Source organism: Gasterosteus aculeatus, chromosome 7 (assembly GCF_964276395.1).
Source record: "Gasterosteus aculeatus chromosome 7, fGasAcu3.hap1.1, whole genome shotgun sequence".
Classification (NCBI taxonomy): Eukaryota; Metazoa; Chordata; class Actinopteri; order Perciformes; family Gasterosteidae; genus Gasterosteus; species Gasterosteus aculeatus.
Genome location: NC_135694.1, coordinates 14,943,899 through 14,961,710, shown reverse-complemented (window position 1 = coordinate 14,961,710; position 17,812 = coordinate 14,943,899). Strand labels below are relative to the sequence as shown.

The window sequence follows — 17,812 nt, the reverse complement described above, 5'->3', positions numbered from 1 at the left end:
AAGAGTAATCACCAGGCCTGACTCTTTAGTACTCAGCAGAAACTACTTTAGACTGGTGAAACCTGAAAACCGGATGTCCACGAAGCTACCTGCTAAAGCAGCGTAACTCATAGAGGTGGTCCTTGAGGAGGCAATGACTATGGGCTGAATTCATGGAGTCTCTCTTTTGCACAATTAGTACCGTAAATCACATTAAAGAATGTCAAATGATGAACTGCCGGCTTCAAGTAGCTGCTTTCACGCAAGTACGACGGGAACCCTGAAAAAGTGAATGGGTCTTTGCCCGATCGTTTATACTCATATCAAGAGATCCACAGCTCTTTCTTCAGTCAACATATATTCATGTAGATGGTGAGGTACTGTACTTACTTATTATTTTCCATATAGAGTGACTCCGGACAATCCTAAGTAACATACAAATTGATAGTGCTATACTTTCCATAGAATATTTATAGACAGGTTAGGTTAATGTTAACATTTACTTAGAAATTGTAGACAATAATAGAATACAACACTGAGATCTGCCGCCTAGTAAGATGAGCGTCTAGATTTAGAATGTGAACGTTAGTCTCTAGCTGTGGATGCAGAGCACTTAAGACTGTAGACACTGGAACTTACATAAGTACGTAAGAGTTGAATCACTAATTCGAAGCCAGAAAAAGAGATATGCATTAAAAACAAAACTATGCCTTTCAAAGGGACCACTGTATAATAGTAACATATGTTTGGCATTATATTACTTCTTAATACAATCCCCCCACTGTGAGGAATTGAAACCAACCCCTCTGTGTCCAGAGTGTAATAAAAACAAAATAGGTGGGGGAAAAGGCAAATTCTGTGAATTCCCACGAGAAGGGTGCTAGGGTTACTTCATTAATGTCTACACCTATGAATAACTAATCCGCGAATATAAAAAATGCGTAAAATCTTGTCCGCCAAACACCAGGATGAGACAAAAACTCAATAGCTCTATGGTACAGAAATAAGAGTATTAGAACAATAAACTGTTGTGGGTCCACGATTGAGAGGTACCACTAGGACAGGGGACTTCAACAAAGTAGGGAGAAGTGTAGTTTGTTACTAAATGGTACTAAAAATTGTGCGAGCAGTACCTTCTCCATCCTTGGTTAGTAATTTACCTGTTTTTCTGATTTAATTTTGTGTGTTGGCGACGGGCTATAGATGCAGCATGACGGCAATAAATTATGCTTGAATCCTTGTAATGAGATGACATACATACGTACAGTACGACGTAGTGGAGCTAAAGTGAATTATGTCATTGTGTGAAGGACATGCAGGCTGAGATACATTTATTTCTCCTTGGCTTATTGCCCATCTCTTTAGCAGAGTGTTGGCCCAAGAATGAATGAGGACAGCTGAACCACCTTAAAAAAATAAAAAATAAAAAAACACCACAGGTGGAGGGAAGGACAAACAGATGAACCTTTTTTTGTCTTGTGGATCTCCGTCTGTGAGTTTATTGCAATGAATGAAGGAAAAACTAAAGAAACCAACCACCATGATGAAAAATAAATAGATCAGTGGCAGAAGAGGCGAACATTTATTTATATATATATATACACACACACACACAAACACACACAGTGCATCCGGAAAGTATTCACAGCCTTTGCCATGACACTCGAAATTTAGCTCAGGCGCATCCTGTTTCCACTGATCATTCTTGATGTTTCTACAACTTGATTGGAGTCCACCTGTGCTAAATTCAGTTGATTGGACATGATTGAGAAAGGCATACACCTGTCTATATAAGGTATCACAGTTGAAAGTGCATATCAGAGCATAAACCAAGCCATGAAGTCCATGGAGTTGTGCCGAAGCCACTTCTTTGTTATCTTGCCTGTGTGCTTCGGGTCGTTGTCCTGTTGGAAGATGAACTGTTGCCCCAGTCTGAGGTCCAGAGCGCTTTGGAGCATGTTTTCATCGAGGATGTCTCTGTACGTTGCTGCATTCATCTTTCCCCTCAATCCTGACTAGTCTCCCAGTTCCTCCCGCTGAAAAACATCCCCACAGCATGATGCTGCCACCACCATGCTTCACTGTAGGGATGGTATTGGCCAGGTGATGACCAGTGCCTGGTTTCCTCCAGACATGACGCTTGGCATTCAGGCCAAAGAGTTCAATCTTTGTTTCATCAGACGAGAGAATTTTGTTTCTCATGGTCAGAGTCCTTCAGGCGGCCTAACATGTGCTTTTTACTGAAGAGTGGCTTCCTTCTGGCTACTCTACCAAACCGGCCTGATTTGTGGAGTCCTGCAGAGATGGTTGTCCTTCTCGAAGGTTCTCCTGTCTTCATAGAACAACGCTGGAGCTCTGTCAGAGTGACCATCGGTTTCCTGGTCACCTCCCTGACTAAGGCCTTTCTCCCCCGATCGCTCAGTCTGGCTGTGCGGCCAACTCTAGGAAGAGTCCTGGTGGTTCTAAACTTCTTCCATTTCCGGATGATGGAGGCCACTGTGCTCATTGGGACTTTCAATGCTGCAGAAATCTTTCTGTACCCTTTCCTGCCAGATCTGTGCCTCGTGCCAGATCTGTGCCTCTATACAATTCTGTCTCGGAGGTCTACGGCTAATTCCATGGGCTTCATGGCTTGGTTTATGTACATGTTATGTTTTCGTTCTTTATTTTTAACAGAATTGCAAAAAAACGTTTTCACTTTGTCACTGTCATTATGGGTTGTTGTGTGTAGAATGTTGAGCAAAATAATTAATTTAATCAATTTCGGAATAAGGCTGTAACATAACAAAATGTGGAAAAAGTGAAGCGCTGTGAATACTTTCTGGATGCACTGTAATTGGTAATATATATATATATATATATATATATATATATACTGGGAAACCATCAAAACAAAAATCAAAAAACTGGCCATCAAAAGAATAAATTACTCTCATTTTGAAATTTGCGATTTAAATTTATTTTTCTTCTATAGACAATCCTAGTAATGGGTATTCACTTTGGAAAGCTTGTATTTTAGACACTGTTGTCAAATTGTATTTTAAACACAAAACTACACACGTGTGATCATCTTGGAGGCAGAATACCAACTGGTAGAACATGTTGAACTAGCGACTCTTCCTGCTGTCCTCATGTACTTGGCTCTCAACTCTCCATTATTTGACGGCTGTATTTGAAGTGCCAACAATCTACTGACATTTAGCCAGGACATTTTACAAACCAAACCACTGTCTTTTAGGAAAGCAGTGGTAGTCCTCTGCATACTGTGTGCCATGCAGGGTCGATGTTGAGATGGAAGCAGCCAGCTTAGCCCAGCAGCACAGACTGCTGTGTGAGTCTGCATGTTGTCACTCTTTCATACAACTTGTGTGTTCACTTTACGGCGGTGCCTGTTGGGGGAGGCTCGTACTTGCCTCATACATTGCGATTCTAAGGAATCTTCTTGTGTTGGTTTGTCAACAGTACTTCTGCATGCCGCATCCAACGTAGTCTGCTGACATCTTTGGGCTAGTGAAAAGATACTTCCGATTTGCAGTGGAACAAATAAGCTACAAATAGCTTTGCTTTTATCGACTATGCCATCTGGTAGAGATTTAAGATAAAAATGACCATTAAAAAGTCCATTACTTTTCTCCATTTATTAATATATATATATATATATATATCTCCACTGCAAATCGGAAGTATCTTTTCACCACATAAACTGGAGTTCTTCCCCACATTTCCATGTGTTGCATTAAGGACTCCCAAGTGGCGTAAAATATAATTGCATTTTTGTCCCTCCTCTCTTACCGTAGTTAGTCCCTTTTTGGTTGTGATTCTACTGAGAGAACATGCAGAAGCTATGTTTAACCTTCACTGGTTGGTAGCCTTTGAAGACCTTCGTTGTTATTTACATACAGAACACTTACAGACTAAGTTGTATTCCCTTTGTTGTCTAGTCAGACGAGTCATATTAATGGCTGCTTAAAGGCTTCTTGTAATTTCTGGCATGATGGCCTTATGCCAAGTCCTTTCAATATATGTATGTGAATGGTTGGTTTGTAAGGTAATTTCATGTTGTGTTTCCACATTTAATCATTTATTAAAGACCCTACACTCTACGTCAGATTCCTTGAGTCTTTATTTCGTAGATCTGCTAAGCTTTTCCTTCATTCATTGCAAAAAACGCAGACGGAGATCTTCCTTAAAAGAATACTCCATTCATTAACTGTTAATATATTTATTTATATATTTCTGTCTTAATAGACAGAATCTGACTTTCTTGGGTCAAGCTCCAGACGTTCTGGATTTTACATTTCACATAATCTTTCCACCTAATGTGTGTTACAAAAGTACACACCTTATGTGGATTCTGTGATGAAATAGTAAGAACAATTAATCTTGTTCTAATGAAATAGCATTTTGCAAAAACCTAATGATTTGGGGGGGGTGGAATAAAAAGTAAGAAAACACATAGAGTTGTCCCAAAAGGAGCTTTATAACAATTGAGAAAGCCAAGAAAGGGCGACACATTACATTACACGTCATTTAGCGGACGCTTTTATCCAAAGCGACGTACAATAAGTGCATTCAACCATAGGGTACAAACTCAGGAGAACAAGAGACAAGAAAGTGCAATTTCCTCAAATAAGCCAATTTACAATTTGCTATAGATGAGTGATGTTACAAGTACAATTTAAGTGCTACAATTTGTTAGTCTTTAGTCGATGTAGAGTCTGAAGAGGTGTGTCTTTAGTTTGCGGCGGAAGATGTGAAGGCTCTCTGCAGTCCTGGTGTCTTCAGAGAGCTCGTTCCACCATTTCGGCGCAAGGACAGCAAAGAGTCGAGATCTAGTCGATGTGTTGTGCTCTCAGTGAGGGAGGGACGAGTAGTTTTGCAGATGCAGGGCGGAGAGTGTGGGTTGGGATGTAGGGTTTGACCATGTCCTGGATGTAAGCTGGACCCGATCCATTCACAGCATGGTACGTGAGCACCAATGTTTTGAACTGGATGCGGGCGGCCACCGGTAGCCAGTGAAGAGAGCGGAGGAGTGGAGTAGTGTGGGAGAATTTCGGAAGGTTGAAGACCAGTCGAGCTGCTGCATTCTGAATGAGCTGCAGAGGTCGAATGGCGGTGGCAGGGAGACCAGCCAGGAGGGAGTTGCAGTAGTCCAGGTAGGAGATGACAAGAGCCTGAATCAGTACCTGCGCTGCCTTCTGAGTGAGAAGGGGACGTATTCTCCTGATGTTGTAGAGCGTGTATCTACAGGATTGCGTTGTCGCGGTGATGTTGGGAGTCAGGGAGAGTTGGCTGTCGAGTGTGACGCAGAGGTTCTTAGTGGTCAAAGTGGGCGTTAGTACGGAGTTTCCAAAGTTGACTGTCAGGTCCTGGGTAAGCAAATCTTTTCCGGGAAAGAGAAGTAGTTCAGTCTTGTCGGGGTTGATTTTCAGATGGTGGGCGGACATCCACTGAGAGATGTCAGTAATGTGTTCCCCCCTGAACCCCCCCACCACAACCATACGTTTCCACAGACCTATGAGAGAGTGAAGACACCATCTGGTGGGACTTGGCCAGCAGTAACTGATCGTAAATCAGACTTACTGGCTCTCAGTAAGTCAGAGAATTAATTTCAAAATCCTACTGCTCACATATAAATCACTACATGGTTTAGGGCCAAAGTATATCACTGATATGCTTCCACTACATAAGCCTTCAAGATCACTAAGATCTTCTGACACCAATCTGTTAGTGATTCCCAGAATAAATACAAATCATGGGAAAGCATCATTTAGTTACTACGCAACAAACAGCTGGAATAAACTTCCTGAAGATTTAAGACTTGCCCCAACTCCGACCACGTTTAAAACAAGACTGAAAACCTTTATGTTCAGCTTCGCCTTCTGCTAAATTTGACCTACATTGCACTTTTAACCTCTGCTTTTAATTAAACAATTTAAATAAGATTTTAATTTATAATTTTATTTGCTGTTTTTAATTGTCTTTTAATTCCTGCATTTTATTTCACTTTATTGTATGAAATGTTATAATGTGAAGCACTTTGAGTCTGCCTTGTGTATGAAAAGTGCTATACAAATAAAATTGCCTTGCCTTGCCTAAATCAAAGTCCAGTGTCTGAGAAAGTGTACTAGCTTTGCCTAATTGAGCTGGACACAAACCTAAGCAGAGTATAAATGCACCCCTGTGAATAATATCAAACTCACAGCTCTACACATTCGAGCACTTCCACTCTTCTTACATAAACGCTTTTGTACAGCATACGGTAAAGAAAATAAATCAAGACGACACAGGCCTAAGGAATCATTACCCATCGGTAACAAAACCATAGCAAATTCAAGGGGCTCATTTTAAGTATTAAGTTTGCTAATGACTAGACGTCAAAACATTAGTCAGTCTAGGAAGATTTAGCGATTATCTGGCCCATGTGCACAAATCACTCAGTTCATCTATCAGCCCACTCAGGCCAAATTTCATTAAATGCTGCGATGCATATCTCTCGGATAGCTCAGTCTTTTCTGAGGAACACAAACAAAACTTTTAAATTGGAGAAGAGAGCCAAAGACTCACAATATCATTGAGGAAAAAAAACAAAGAAAGAAAAGCAATATAATGTGCATTAGACAATGTCCAATGGGATTTTACAACTTCTAAAAGACCTTTCATCCTTTTCTTTAAGTTTATTGTTAAAAAAACAAGGTCTTTACTTCAACCACAAAAACTATCCAGAAGGTCTGCGCTTACACAGCGGAGTGAGCGTGCAGGGAAGTAAAGTTTTGACTATACTAAGACAATGCATTCTAAACTCATTAAATACTTCTTCAGTTCAGTAGTTAGTTCAGTAACATGTCAACGGTTTTTCTCTTTTTTTGCATCACTCCAACTTCCTAGACAGAATATTTTTTACATTAGCATCATAACGTTACCCATCTTGCTGCCACTTCTACAAGTGAACTAGAGACGTCCTCATTTGAAGCATAGGACCACTGACCAGGCTTCAGTGTTTGTAGTAAGAATAATTGACTTAGTGTACATGCCAAACATCACCCAGCTTAAAAGTGACTGCTGCTGATGATCCGTAGTTCTACTCTCCACTCTCAGAACACAACTTCATCAAATTGTTATTGGGATACATTTAACAATGTATTGAAAAGAAGCAGCATGACTGAAGGCCCTCACACAACCTCTGCATATGTTCAGCATCAGGTTGATGTAAAGGAGGAACAAAGGCTACAACTCTCCACAGGCTTCTGTGGATGGTGCTTCTATCTGATGGTCGTTGTCCCTGCAGGGTTCTTGCACCATTTCAAAAGTAAAATTTAATGCTTTTTAAGACCTCAACAAATTATAACAAACAAACAAATAATTTAAGACCCAAAAATGTCACAATTTCTTTGGAATACGCAATTTATTGCCTCCTACAATGGAAATCAAAACTTTTTTTCAAATTAGGAGTATAATAAATGACAATAATCCTTCCAACACTGTTTGGCCAATGTAGATGTAAACAATCAAAGGGATTCCTTTGTGATGCAGAACAGAGCCAAGATAACATACAGAAATTTGGATTACACTAAACAACACAATGCATTGCCAATCGGGGAACATGGCAGCAAAGACGCCAACGTATGCATCATTAGATTTAAATAAATTGTGCCTCGTCACAGTATGGAGAACCCAGAGTACCTCTGCCTTTTGGGTGTCTGGTGTTGAAATGAAACTTGTTACAGCCGACTGAGAGGTGGCGTCTGAATTTGTAACGTCGTTAGGTCGTGCTGCAAACAATGCAGGGATTAACCTGGCCCCGCTATGGCTAGCTGCTGCAACGTATCGCTGGTGCTTTCCTCCTTTCATGTGCGACTCGACTGCTTTGAGCATGGTCCCTAATGAAAAGGTCTTTTTGCATAGTTTACACATTGCCTCATTGTTGTTTTCAATCGGCGCCAACCACCTCCTAAATGCGTCCTCTTCCATCAACTTGTCGTTAAATTTGCACTTCCCCATCTTCTTTGCATTTTCAACCTCACATCGACAACCGCGTAATGGCGACATGCAGGCTGACGTCAGCGTCTGTAGCCGACGTACCGTAAACAGCTATTAAATTGCGGAGACTCATTTCGCACAATACTAAATTAATCAACTATTAGATGTTTTACGATGCGCCACTGTGCTTTCTCGTCGTCATTAAGCACACCGGCAAAAAAATTAATACCTACAGAAACTTTACGTAAAATCTTAGACAATTTAAGACCTTAATTAATTAATTAACCTTAATAACCAGAATTTTAATTTAAGACATTTTAAGGACCCGCGGGAACCCTGCACTGGTCCTGCCGTACACATGGCCACCTACTCGCAATTATTTGAATCAGTTCTGTTATAGGAATTGAATGTATTGTACATCTTTTACAATTTTCATTCTGTACACATTCCACCCCGGGAGAGGGATCCCTCCTTTTGATGTTCTCCCTAAGGGTATGTTCACACCGAACGTGTCGCGTCGCCTCAAACGCTCTAAACAAGCCACAGGACTCTCGGGGTACATTTGTGGTCAATTTGCATGTATCGTGTATTCGCACCCAATGCAACAGAGGGGCCGTGGTTTATCACCCTGAAACAGTTAAACCCTCGCCATTGTTTTTCCTGCGTATAAACCGCGACTCTTTACTTGTCATAGAAACTCTGTACTTGTAGTTCTACTCATGTCGGACGACCAAACGGAGTCGTGTTTTTGTACTAAATAGCATCTGTAGGCGCAGACAGATGGAGAATTTCACTTGTGTCTGGATGACTGCCGCTTCCAGCGGTACATGGTGCTAGCCGTTCGCTTATTTGATGGCTCTGATCGGGCACCGGACTTCACATCATATTTCCATGCCAACTATCCCATGGAGAGACAGCGTATGCTCAAGCACAACCAAATGTCCTTTTATATTACTTAATATTTAGTATACCAGGTGTGTTTTTTAACAATACAACTACCCTATACTTTATTGTACTATATTCAGTACAGTGATGTTGTAAAAATGCACATATGGTTGTATACTGTTTTTTAAAGGTGCTAGATCTTTCCCAGACCTGTTGCAATAAAAGGTATGAGGATGCATCGTACAGCTCGGGATCCCGATACTGTCGGTAATGATGGGGAGCATCTCGGCACCGATAGGCTAGGCTCCAGCGTTACGGCGTTTTGTTGCCAAAGATGGAATATTTAAACTTTTGCGTTTGCTGCGTTTGAAGCGACTGCGCCGCGAACTCGACCACCAGGCTTCATCTTCCAGCAGGACAACGGCCCTTAACATACAGCCAGACCATGGCAATAACGCAGTCATCGAGTAATGGCAAAAATGTATGTTACCCTTCAAAATGTTTCATTGAACGAACAAGGTTATAGATTGCAAGTGCTGGGATGGTGTGGCCATGAAAAAGAAATGAGCTGGAGTGTCTCACACTTTTAAGATGCCAGTCTCCTGGCTGTAGAGACACAACAAGTTGGTTTGAAGGCCACCTGTAGGTATACAAACTGCCTGGCCCTGTTGTGAAGAGGAGGAAGGTTCTTGGCAGTCTACTGAGCACGTAGCTGTTGTGACCTGATTGACTTCAACACGTGGAAGATTTTCACACAAATCGGGTAAGAACGGGATGTTCTGAATTGTAATAACGAAAACGTGTATTTAGAACTTGTGATCCGTCCTCCCTGGACTTTGTCCCAGAACTCAAATTCTGTTTATTAATGAAATGGTTTAGATCAGGGATTCCCAAAGTGGGGGTGCACGAGCGGAAACATGTAAGGGTGTCACAGCGGCCAGAGTGGCGTGGCCGGAAGCAGGACCCAGATGGAAAGTTTTACCAACAAACATACAATACTTTTAATAAATCTCAAAAGGCCAAGGGGAAAAACATGGACACAAAAAGGCAGACACGCACAGGCAATTCAGGGAATGACTTACATTCAGGCATAACATGCAATGATGTGACCAGGTACAAAAGACACACAGGGCTTGAATCAGGTGCGGGCCAGATGCAGCCCATCTCGAATGAACGTGGGCCAGACGGGGGGGGGGGGGGGGGGCGCTGGCGGTCCGACCTGCAAATGGTACGATTAACAAATTGTGTGTGTGTTCTGTTCGTTTTCACCGCTGGACACAGAAGTCACCTTTGCTCAAGATGCCACTTTATTAATCACTGACACAAAGACTGATGCAGTGTAGCCTAAATAAGTCCCACTGCATTGTAAGTGCATTGTAAAATGTGTGTGCTGTTTTAAGTGCGTTCCGGGACCTGTGCTCGTCGTACCTGCGCTGTCATATGTACTTAGCGTTCCGGCACCTTGTGATTTACAAATGAAGCACTGGATAGCTCATGACCTGCGCAAATTAATTTCACCCTCCTGCTCTCCGCACATCCAAAGCCACTCTTTTCTCTCCCGGCTCTCTCACTCACTGTTGTGTTTTCTGTGGAGTTTTTAATTCATGACATTTTGTTATTTCGGATTTACATGTGTGATCAAATGTTTACCTGCCAGAGCTATACATATAAATGCCAGTATTATATGGAGAAAATTTGAGGTAGCAGGGCAATAGTGTAGTGTCCCTTTAAGAGAGGAGTGTGCTGTGAGGTCACGTGACCAGCGTTTACTGAGTGAAAAGGAAGTGCGATTCACTTAGTTGGTAACGACTTCCAACCCGGTGTGCAGCCACTTGGTAAGCTCTCTTAATTTTCAATGTTGTCTTGTCTCCTTTATAATGTACGCTTCATGTTGTCTGATGTCACCTTAATGTGTTGCTGCTGTGTTTACTTTCTTTGGCTTATATGTTTAAAGTATGAAACACGGAATGGTATGTGACGTAGGTACTTCCTGGTTTGCCGTGGGGCATTTTGGGAGTTGTAGTTTCCTGCTAAGGAAAGACTGCATGCATTGTGAATGTGGTGCATAATGTTTGAATGTGTACATGCAAATAACGAAACTGATGATGGTGGATTATAGTATATTAATAATGTTTATTTGTATTTTTGAACAATGTTATTAAGATAAAGAACTGGGGAGCTGTGTTGGTTGTGGTGTGCACATAGAAATTGAAGCATTGCATTTCTTATTATTCCAGGTTTTTTACCTGGTTCCCCTTTTTAAGAAATAAACAAACAAAAAAACAAATGAGGAATCTTGAGTAAAGTCCTAGGTATGCCGGGTTGCCCTTTCCGTGGGGAGAAAACGGAACAGTAAAAAACCAACGGTTCTGAGCACGTCAAGCTAAGTCCGCAACCGCCCTAGCAGCATTGACCAGCAAAGAAACTCCAAAGGAAGAGGAAAAGGCCAAATAGACCCCTCTGTGGAGCAGCGCCTCGGTCAGTGCTGGGAAAGGAAGATGGATTCAGCGGAATTAGTGGCTCTAAAAGGAAAGCGCTCAACAGCACAGGCGTCTTTCACCAAGAGAGCCAAAAAGCTGTTCCTCACTGAAGACCTCCTAGAAAAAAGGGTGCTGATCGATGAGATCAGAGCACTTGGTGTGGACTTTGGAAAGTTCCACGACACTGGTCTCGAATATGTTGATGCCCTAGGAGAAGTGGAAGGCGAGGACGAAAAATCAAGCAGAGAAGTGGCTCACGTAGAGGAGAAGATGGCGACGTGCCTTGCCACCTATACAGAAACGCTCCAGCTCGCGAAGGAGACGTTATGGAACAAATTTGCGTATGTTGACCTTAAATTGTATGCTGATGGTGCAGAGGAGAAATGTGCTGAAATGGAGAACATTGAAGTGAAAGAGTTGCCGGAGGAAGACTTTCAAGTCCTGAGCGAGGGTCTGCTGGAGAGGATCAAAATGCTTGAGCTGAAAGTGCTTGAATGGGAAAGTCTTGTCTCTGGAGCCAAGATAGCACTCTACAAGCAGCAGCTATACAAGCTGGTCAACAGACTACATGACTAGGTGCGGAGCTGGGAAAAGATGAAGCGGAAGGAAGAGGTTGAAGAAGGAAGTTCTGATGAATAACGTAGCAAGTCCGGCACGCACCCCCAAAAGCCCCCAAAAGCCCCTGAAGACCCCAGTGTAACGCATGTGCCCACCAGAGCTCCTGTGGTTTCAAATGCTCCTCCACAAAGCACCCTTGGCGTGCATCCCGGGGCTTATGGCTTCAGACTACAGATCAGTCTTGAAAGAACGCGCCTGCCCACGTTCTCGGGAGACATGACTGACTATTTTCGGTGGAAGGCTGAGTGGGAAGAGCTCGAACAGCTGGGGAACCCACAGAGGACGGCTGGTGTTACAAGGTTCCACCTCCTAGCAAGTCTCAGCGACAGGGTGAAGAGAGACTTGGTTCTGTCCAGCTGTGCGTTGGCAGATGAAATGTTCACGAGGAAAGATGAGGACCGGTCTGGATCTACGAGAGGATGAGGTCAGAGGCGGCACCCCCGACCCTCTCACTCGACGCATGCTGCTGAGTCAGATCGCAGGGCTCTATGACCCCATCGGCCTGGCCTCACCCGCCAAGCAACGAGGAGTGATGCTCGTAAGAGAATCCTTTCAGGAAGCAGGAAGAGACCATCAGTCCAAGGACACCTGGGACGACCCTCTTTCGCCACGTCTTCGAGAAGCTGCAATAAAACTTTTTGAGCAGAATGTGAGACTTGGCCAACTCAGATTCAACAGGAGTCTCACACCTCATGGAGCCATAGGCAGCCCAATGGGAATCACATTTTCCGATGGTAGTGAAGCTTCCTACGGCGCCGTTCTTTATCTACGGTGGGAGACAGAAGATGCAGTCGCAGTTAAGCTGGTTGAATCAAAGGGCAAGCTCACTCCTCTAGACCAGAAAGGGAATGTCATTAAAGCAGAACTCTGCGGGGCTGTCTTTGCATCCCGCCTGAAGACATACTTCGAGAAGCACTGCTACATTAAGGTCGATCAGTGGATTCATTTTGTTGACAGTCAGACAATTTTGGGAGCTATCCTTCTGGATAGCTATGGCTATCAGACATTTTTTGCAAACCGGATTGGAGAAATCCAAAAGGCTGGATCAGTAGATAGCTGGAGGTGGGTTGAAGGTAGACTGAACATCGCCGACCTCATCACAAGGGGGGCATCCCCGGAGAAGCTTGCTGAAGGATCTGTCTGGCAGGAAGGACCAGAATTTTTGAAGTTGCCTGAGTCAGAATGGCCGGTGAAAACTGCCAGAGAGATCAATCCCTCGGTTGCTGAGATCGGGGGACTTCGGAGGAAGGCATTCACGGGACTGGTCACAGTAGGAGCCCAGCCCAGGAAAGGGTCAGGCCCAACCAGTGTTGCAGTTGTACGCCTTGTGGACCCCCAGCGGTTCAGCTCACTTGCACGGTTGTGTGGGACCATCGCCTGGGTGAGACAAGCAGTAGGAATCTGGCTGGGTAACAGCCAGGCTCCAGTTCGGTCAAAGTGGGAGGCAAGACCATGCCTGTCTGTGGAAGAACGAGCAACAGCTTTCAAACATCTAGCTCTCGAAGCTCAGTGTGGGGTTGAGTTCCGCGCCGCAACCCTGGATCGCCTGGTTGTCCAGGAAGAGGAAAAAACAGGACTCTTGCTCTGCGGAGGGAGAATCCAATGCTGGGATGAAGATCGAGTGGCTGTACCGCTGATCCCATGCCAGTCGTGGCTTGCAACCCTACTGGCCAGGGAGGCACATGAAGAAAACCATGAAGGTGTTGCCTCTACCCTTCTACGGACAAGGAGGAAAGCCTGGATCACCAGGCCAATTACATTGCACATACATGAAGAAGAGCACTCGCATTCCATACCTCGCATACCCGGGCAGTACACTGCATACCTGCCAAAGGGATGTAATTGACTTGGACAGTGGACTAAACTGGTCCCCCCTCAGTCGTGCCTTCATCGGACGCTTACACATAGACATTGTGCACATTTAAGGGTTGCCCTTTCCGTGGGGAGAAAACGGAACACTCACTCTCACACGCACACAAACACGATGCCGCATTCACTGAACAGGCACACAGTAGGAAACCAGAACATCATAACATTGTCCCACACAACAGCTAACAGCGGGGTTGCTACAATATAAAACTTGCGGGCCACACTAATATTAAACTTTCATATTAAAAGGTGGGGGCCACAAAATATCGTCCCGAGGGCCGCAATTGGCCCGCGGGCCGCGAGTTTGAGACCCCTGTCTTGAATACAGTGGGAAGGTGCAGGTGATTGGACACAGGTGGAAACAATCATGAGTATGGCAGGAAGTGAAGTTAACCAAGGGACACCAGAGGCATGAAAGTACAAAATAAAACAAGACGTGAACCCAAACCATGACAGGTCTAAAGGAGTAATAATTCATATTAAATATAATTAATAAAAAAAAAACAGAGGTGAATTATAAAACTACCCTTTTAAGATTTCAATTAAAAAATAGAAATACACTTCAGCTCCTCCTTTTACTTACACACTAGCTAACGTGAGCCTAGTTTGTGAAGCTTACATCAGCTAACAGGTCAGGTGGACTTCTGAAAGTTCCAAGTCGCGTGAGAGAGGGACAGAGAGACTGAGGACTCCGAGGCGATAGGAATGGAGAGTTAATACTCACGTCTCTTACTTGCTAATGTTACCTCTCTCTCCTTTTCAGAATTAATATGATACAATGCAGTGTTAATTTCGTCGACGAAAACTATGACGAAAAATGTTCATTAACGAACCTTTTTTCCATGACTAAGACGTGACGAAAATTATCTTAAAAAATAAAAACAATGACTAAATCTATTCGAACTTTCGTTAACGAGACGAGACGAAAATGTTGGTGGTTGACGAAGTCACATTACTTTTCCATCTAAATTCGCACGCATCTGCAAGAACAGGATCGGCTGTACGTCCTCCATTGTTGTTTGCGGTTAGCTTTCAGTTTTCGCGCGATCGAATGACGTCAATCTACTTTCCGTCATATGCCACGCATATCAAATTACGTTATCACTACTTTCTGGAATACACCACGCCTATCAAGTAAGGGTGTCACGGTTTGGGTTAATGTCTGGTTTTATTTTGTAGTTTCCTTCCTCTGCTCTCCCTGGGTCACGTCACTTCCTGCCTTGTCCTGTCGTCAGCTGTGATTGTCTGTCATGTCATGATTGTTCCCAGCTGTGTCCAATCACCTGCACCTCCCTTGTGTATTTAAGCCATGTGTGTCTGTTGTCACTTGTCGCGTCATTGTTCATTGTATGGAAGTCCTAGTCCCTGTCCATGTCCACGATCTTCTTCTCGTTCCTGGTTCCTGTCTTCGTTTTTTGCCCTGACAAAGGGTACTGTTGGCGGTGCAAACGCTCGCCAAATCATGGTTAACAGACCCGTATCGTACCGTACCGCACCGCTCGGTGGAAACGCGCCATAACAGACAACAGACAGGCAAAGTACGGCGGATATTAACGCGTCATGATGACGTCATCCATGAACCCAGAACGCTCGCTCGCATCGGTGCAGCGGTGCTTCTTGTGCAACGACTACGGGCCGAGACGACTATTTTACACTTCCGCGAGTTTGAATGTGCGCTTCGTTAGGTTAGCTCAGCTGTCTCTGTTTAGCTGACTGTTAGCAGGTTGAAGCCGCGGTACTTCAGAGAAACATGAAGACCCGTTTAACAGACTGTCGCCCAGCAGAGATCCACGCGGACCTTTCTGCTCTGTTCTCTGGCTACGGCAGGCAGCGTTTCCTCGGCTGGATGAGACGGTCCGTTACACGCTTCTCCAAACATGTCGAACATAATAAACTCATTGCAGGTTCTGAAGCCTCACGCATTGACCGTGAGACACGCGCATTTCAACTATAGTTCACACGCCACATCGTGAGAAGGTGTTTAACCGTCTCGACCACCGTACGTTCGTTACTAAGCAACCTAGAGGCGCCACACACGTGACAGGTGAATCCTTTTTGATAGAACTGCGCAGTGCAGGTGAAGGATGTGGCGACACAGAGCAGGTGGAGGAAAAACCTGCAGGACACGAGAGAGAAGAACTGGTCAAGAAACCAAAAAATAAACAAAGAGAACGAAAAGACTGTTGAATGAAAAGTGGGGGTCCAGTTTAGAATGGCTGGTTTATGATGCAGCCAAGAAAATAATGTATTGCACCGATTGTAGGACGTTAAGGGGTCTCTTTTGTTAGGACGAGCAATTTTACAGTGGAAACAAAGGACCATGAAGTTTCCGGTGGCCATGTCAAAAGCATTGCAAGTAAACAAAGACCACAAATTGTTGCGTTTAGATCCTTGGTCCTCATGAAGTTGTTACACCTTTGCCAAATTGCCTTGCAAATAAATGCTTTGCTATTTGTAAAAAAACAAATCCTTTCACGTGTCATTTATATTCGCTCACACAAACACTTGTTCTTGTCCCGGCTCCTAGTCACATTTTACAACCCATTGTGGCCCTCGAGTCAAAAAGTTTGCCGCCCCCTGGTATAGACCTGTCCTAGGAGGGACATCTAATGGACAACCAAGTACTGCAAGCTAGACTATTATGCAGTTGTAGACACAACACAGGGGGGCCCTGGGCCTGAGAAGGGAAGAAAAGGAGTTTAATATGGCTATTAAATGTGACTAAAACGAATTACATTTTTGTCTAAAGACTAAATCAAAAATAGCTGCCAAAATTAACAATGATACAATGTTGCAGTTGCCCCTTTGTTCGGTCTGTGTTCACACTGCAAAATTTAACAGCGGACTAAATATTGTAAACATCACGCGCAAGCAAACTGTCATTGGTCCAATTTTAATATAATATTACATTACAGGTCATTTAGCTGACGCTTCTATCCAAAGCGACTTACATTACACTTTAAACCCATAGCTTTTACATTTTGCCCGGGGAGCAATTAGGGGTTAGGTGTCTTGCTCAGGGACACTTCGACCTAGATTGGGGATGCGTGAACCCAGTTGGGATGTAGCGTAGCCTAAACAGTTTGGGAACCGCTGGTTTAGATTAAAGAATGTTAATGTCTTAAAATTGCACAGTCAAAGCCCAGACTGCATGAGTATCTATGGCAAAATTTGAAAATTGCTGTTCACATACGGTCTCCATCCAATCTTACTGAACTTCAGCTTTTTTGCAAGGAAGAATAAATGGACATTTCCATCAACATGTTGTACAGTAAAGTATTTACGCTATTATATTACTAAAATAATTGCTCCCTGGGCAAAAATGTGAAAAAAGCCATGTGTTTAATGTGTAATGTAAGTTGCTTTGGATAAAAAGCATCTGCTAAATGACCTGTAATGTAAAATACTGTGGTACGTATATCTACTTTCTTGACTCAGTTTCTCGTTTGCCAACCTTACTTGTTATCATTCAATGGACAAACGGCAATAAACAAATTTGAAATAGTCGACATGCGCGCAACATTTTGGATTTACAATGAAATCTACATTACTGAGTGGTTTGTAAATAGTGTGCTACTACCTTCGTCAAAATGCACGTGTACGGGCTGTATCATCAATTTAGTGTAGATGGAGATAAATGCAATGAATTATTCCCACAATATGGACAGGCAAGCCATCCTCAATCTCCAATTCGCTCTAGTCTGGCACACAGAAACAGTCAGTGTCAAAGGCTAAGTGGATAGTGGGGTCTAATGGTGTGGTGATCCTATAAATAATAGCTACACAGTTTCCTCCCCATTGATCACACAACCTTGGCTGACGGATACTAGGGGTCGGTGTATGTTGGATGGAGCTGACCTAAGAGCATGCTTGGCTGCCTCTTCCTCCACTTGCTTGTGGTGCATGATCTATCAAACGAGGCTTGTGCAGCTCAAGGAATGACACGGCCTAATTGGCTGCTATGAGAGGCGCATCACTTAAGGCAAGCGTGGAAGTGGGGG

General features: G+C 43.6%; 2 protein-coding genes across 7 annotated transcripts in view; one reads left to right on the top strand and one right to left on the bottom strand.

The window, feature by feature from the left end:
- ntm (neurotrimin) overlaps window positions 1-17,812 on the bottom strand; it is a 310,919-nt gene that overhangs the window by 30,306 nt on the left and 262,801 nt on the right. The window lies entirely within an intron of this gene.
- On the top strand, window positions 11,343-11,900 carry LOC144410416 (uncharacterized). Its single transcript, XM_078107340.1, has one exon. The coding sequence runs from the start codon at window positions 11,343-11,345 to the stop codon at window positions 11,898-11,900; it is 558 nt and encodes a 185-aa protein (XP_077963466.1).

Excerpts from the sequence above, each read along its gene's own strand:
- LOC144410416 (XM_078107340.1), top strand. The coding sequence starts at position 11,343 with ATGGATTCAGCGGAATTAGTGGCTCTAAAAGGAAAGCGCTCAACAGCA.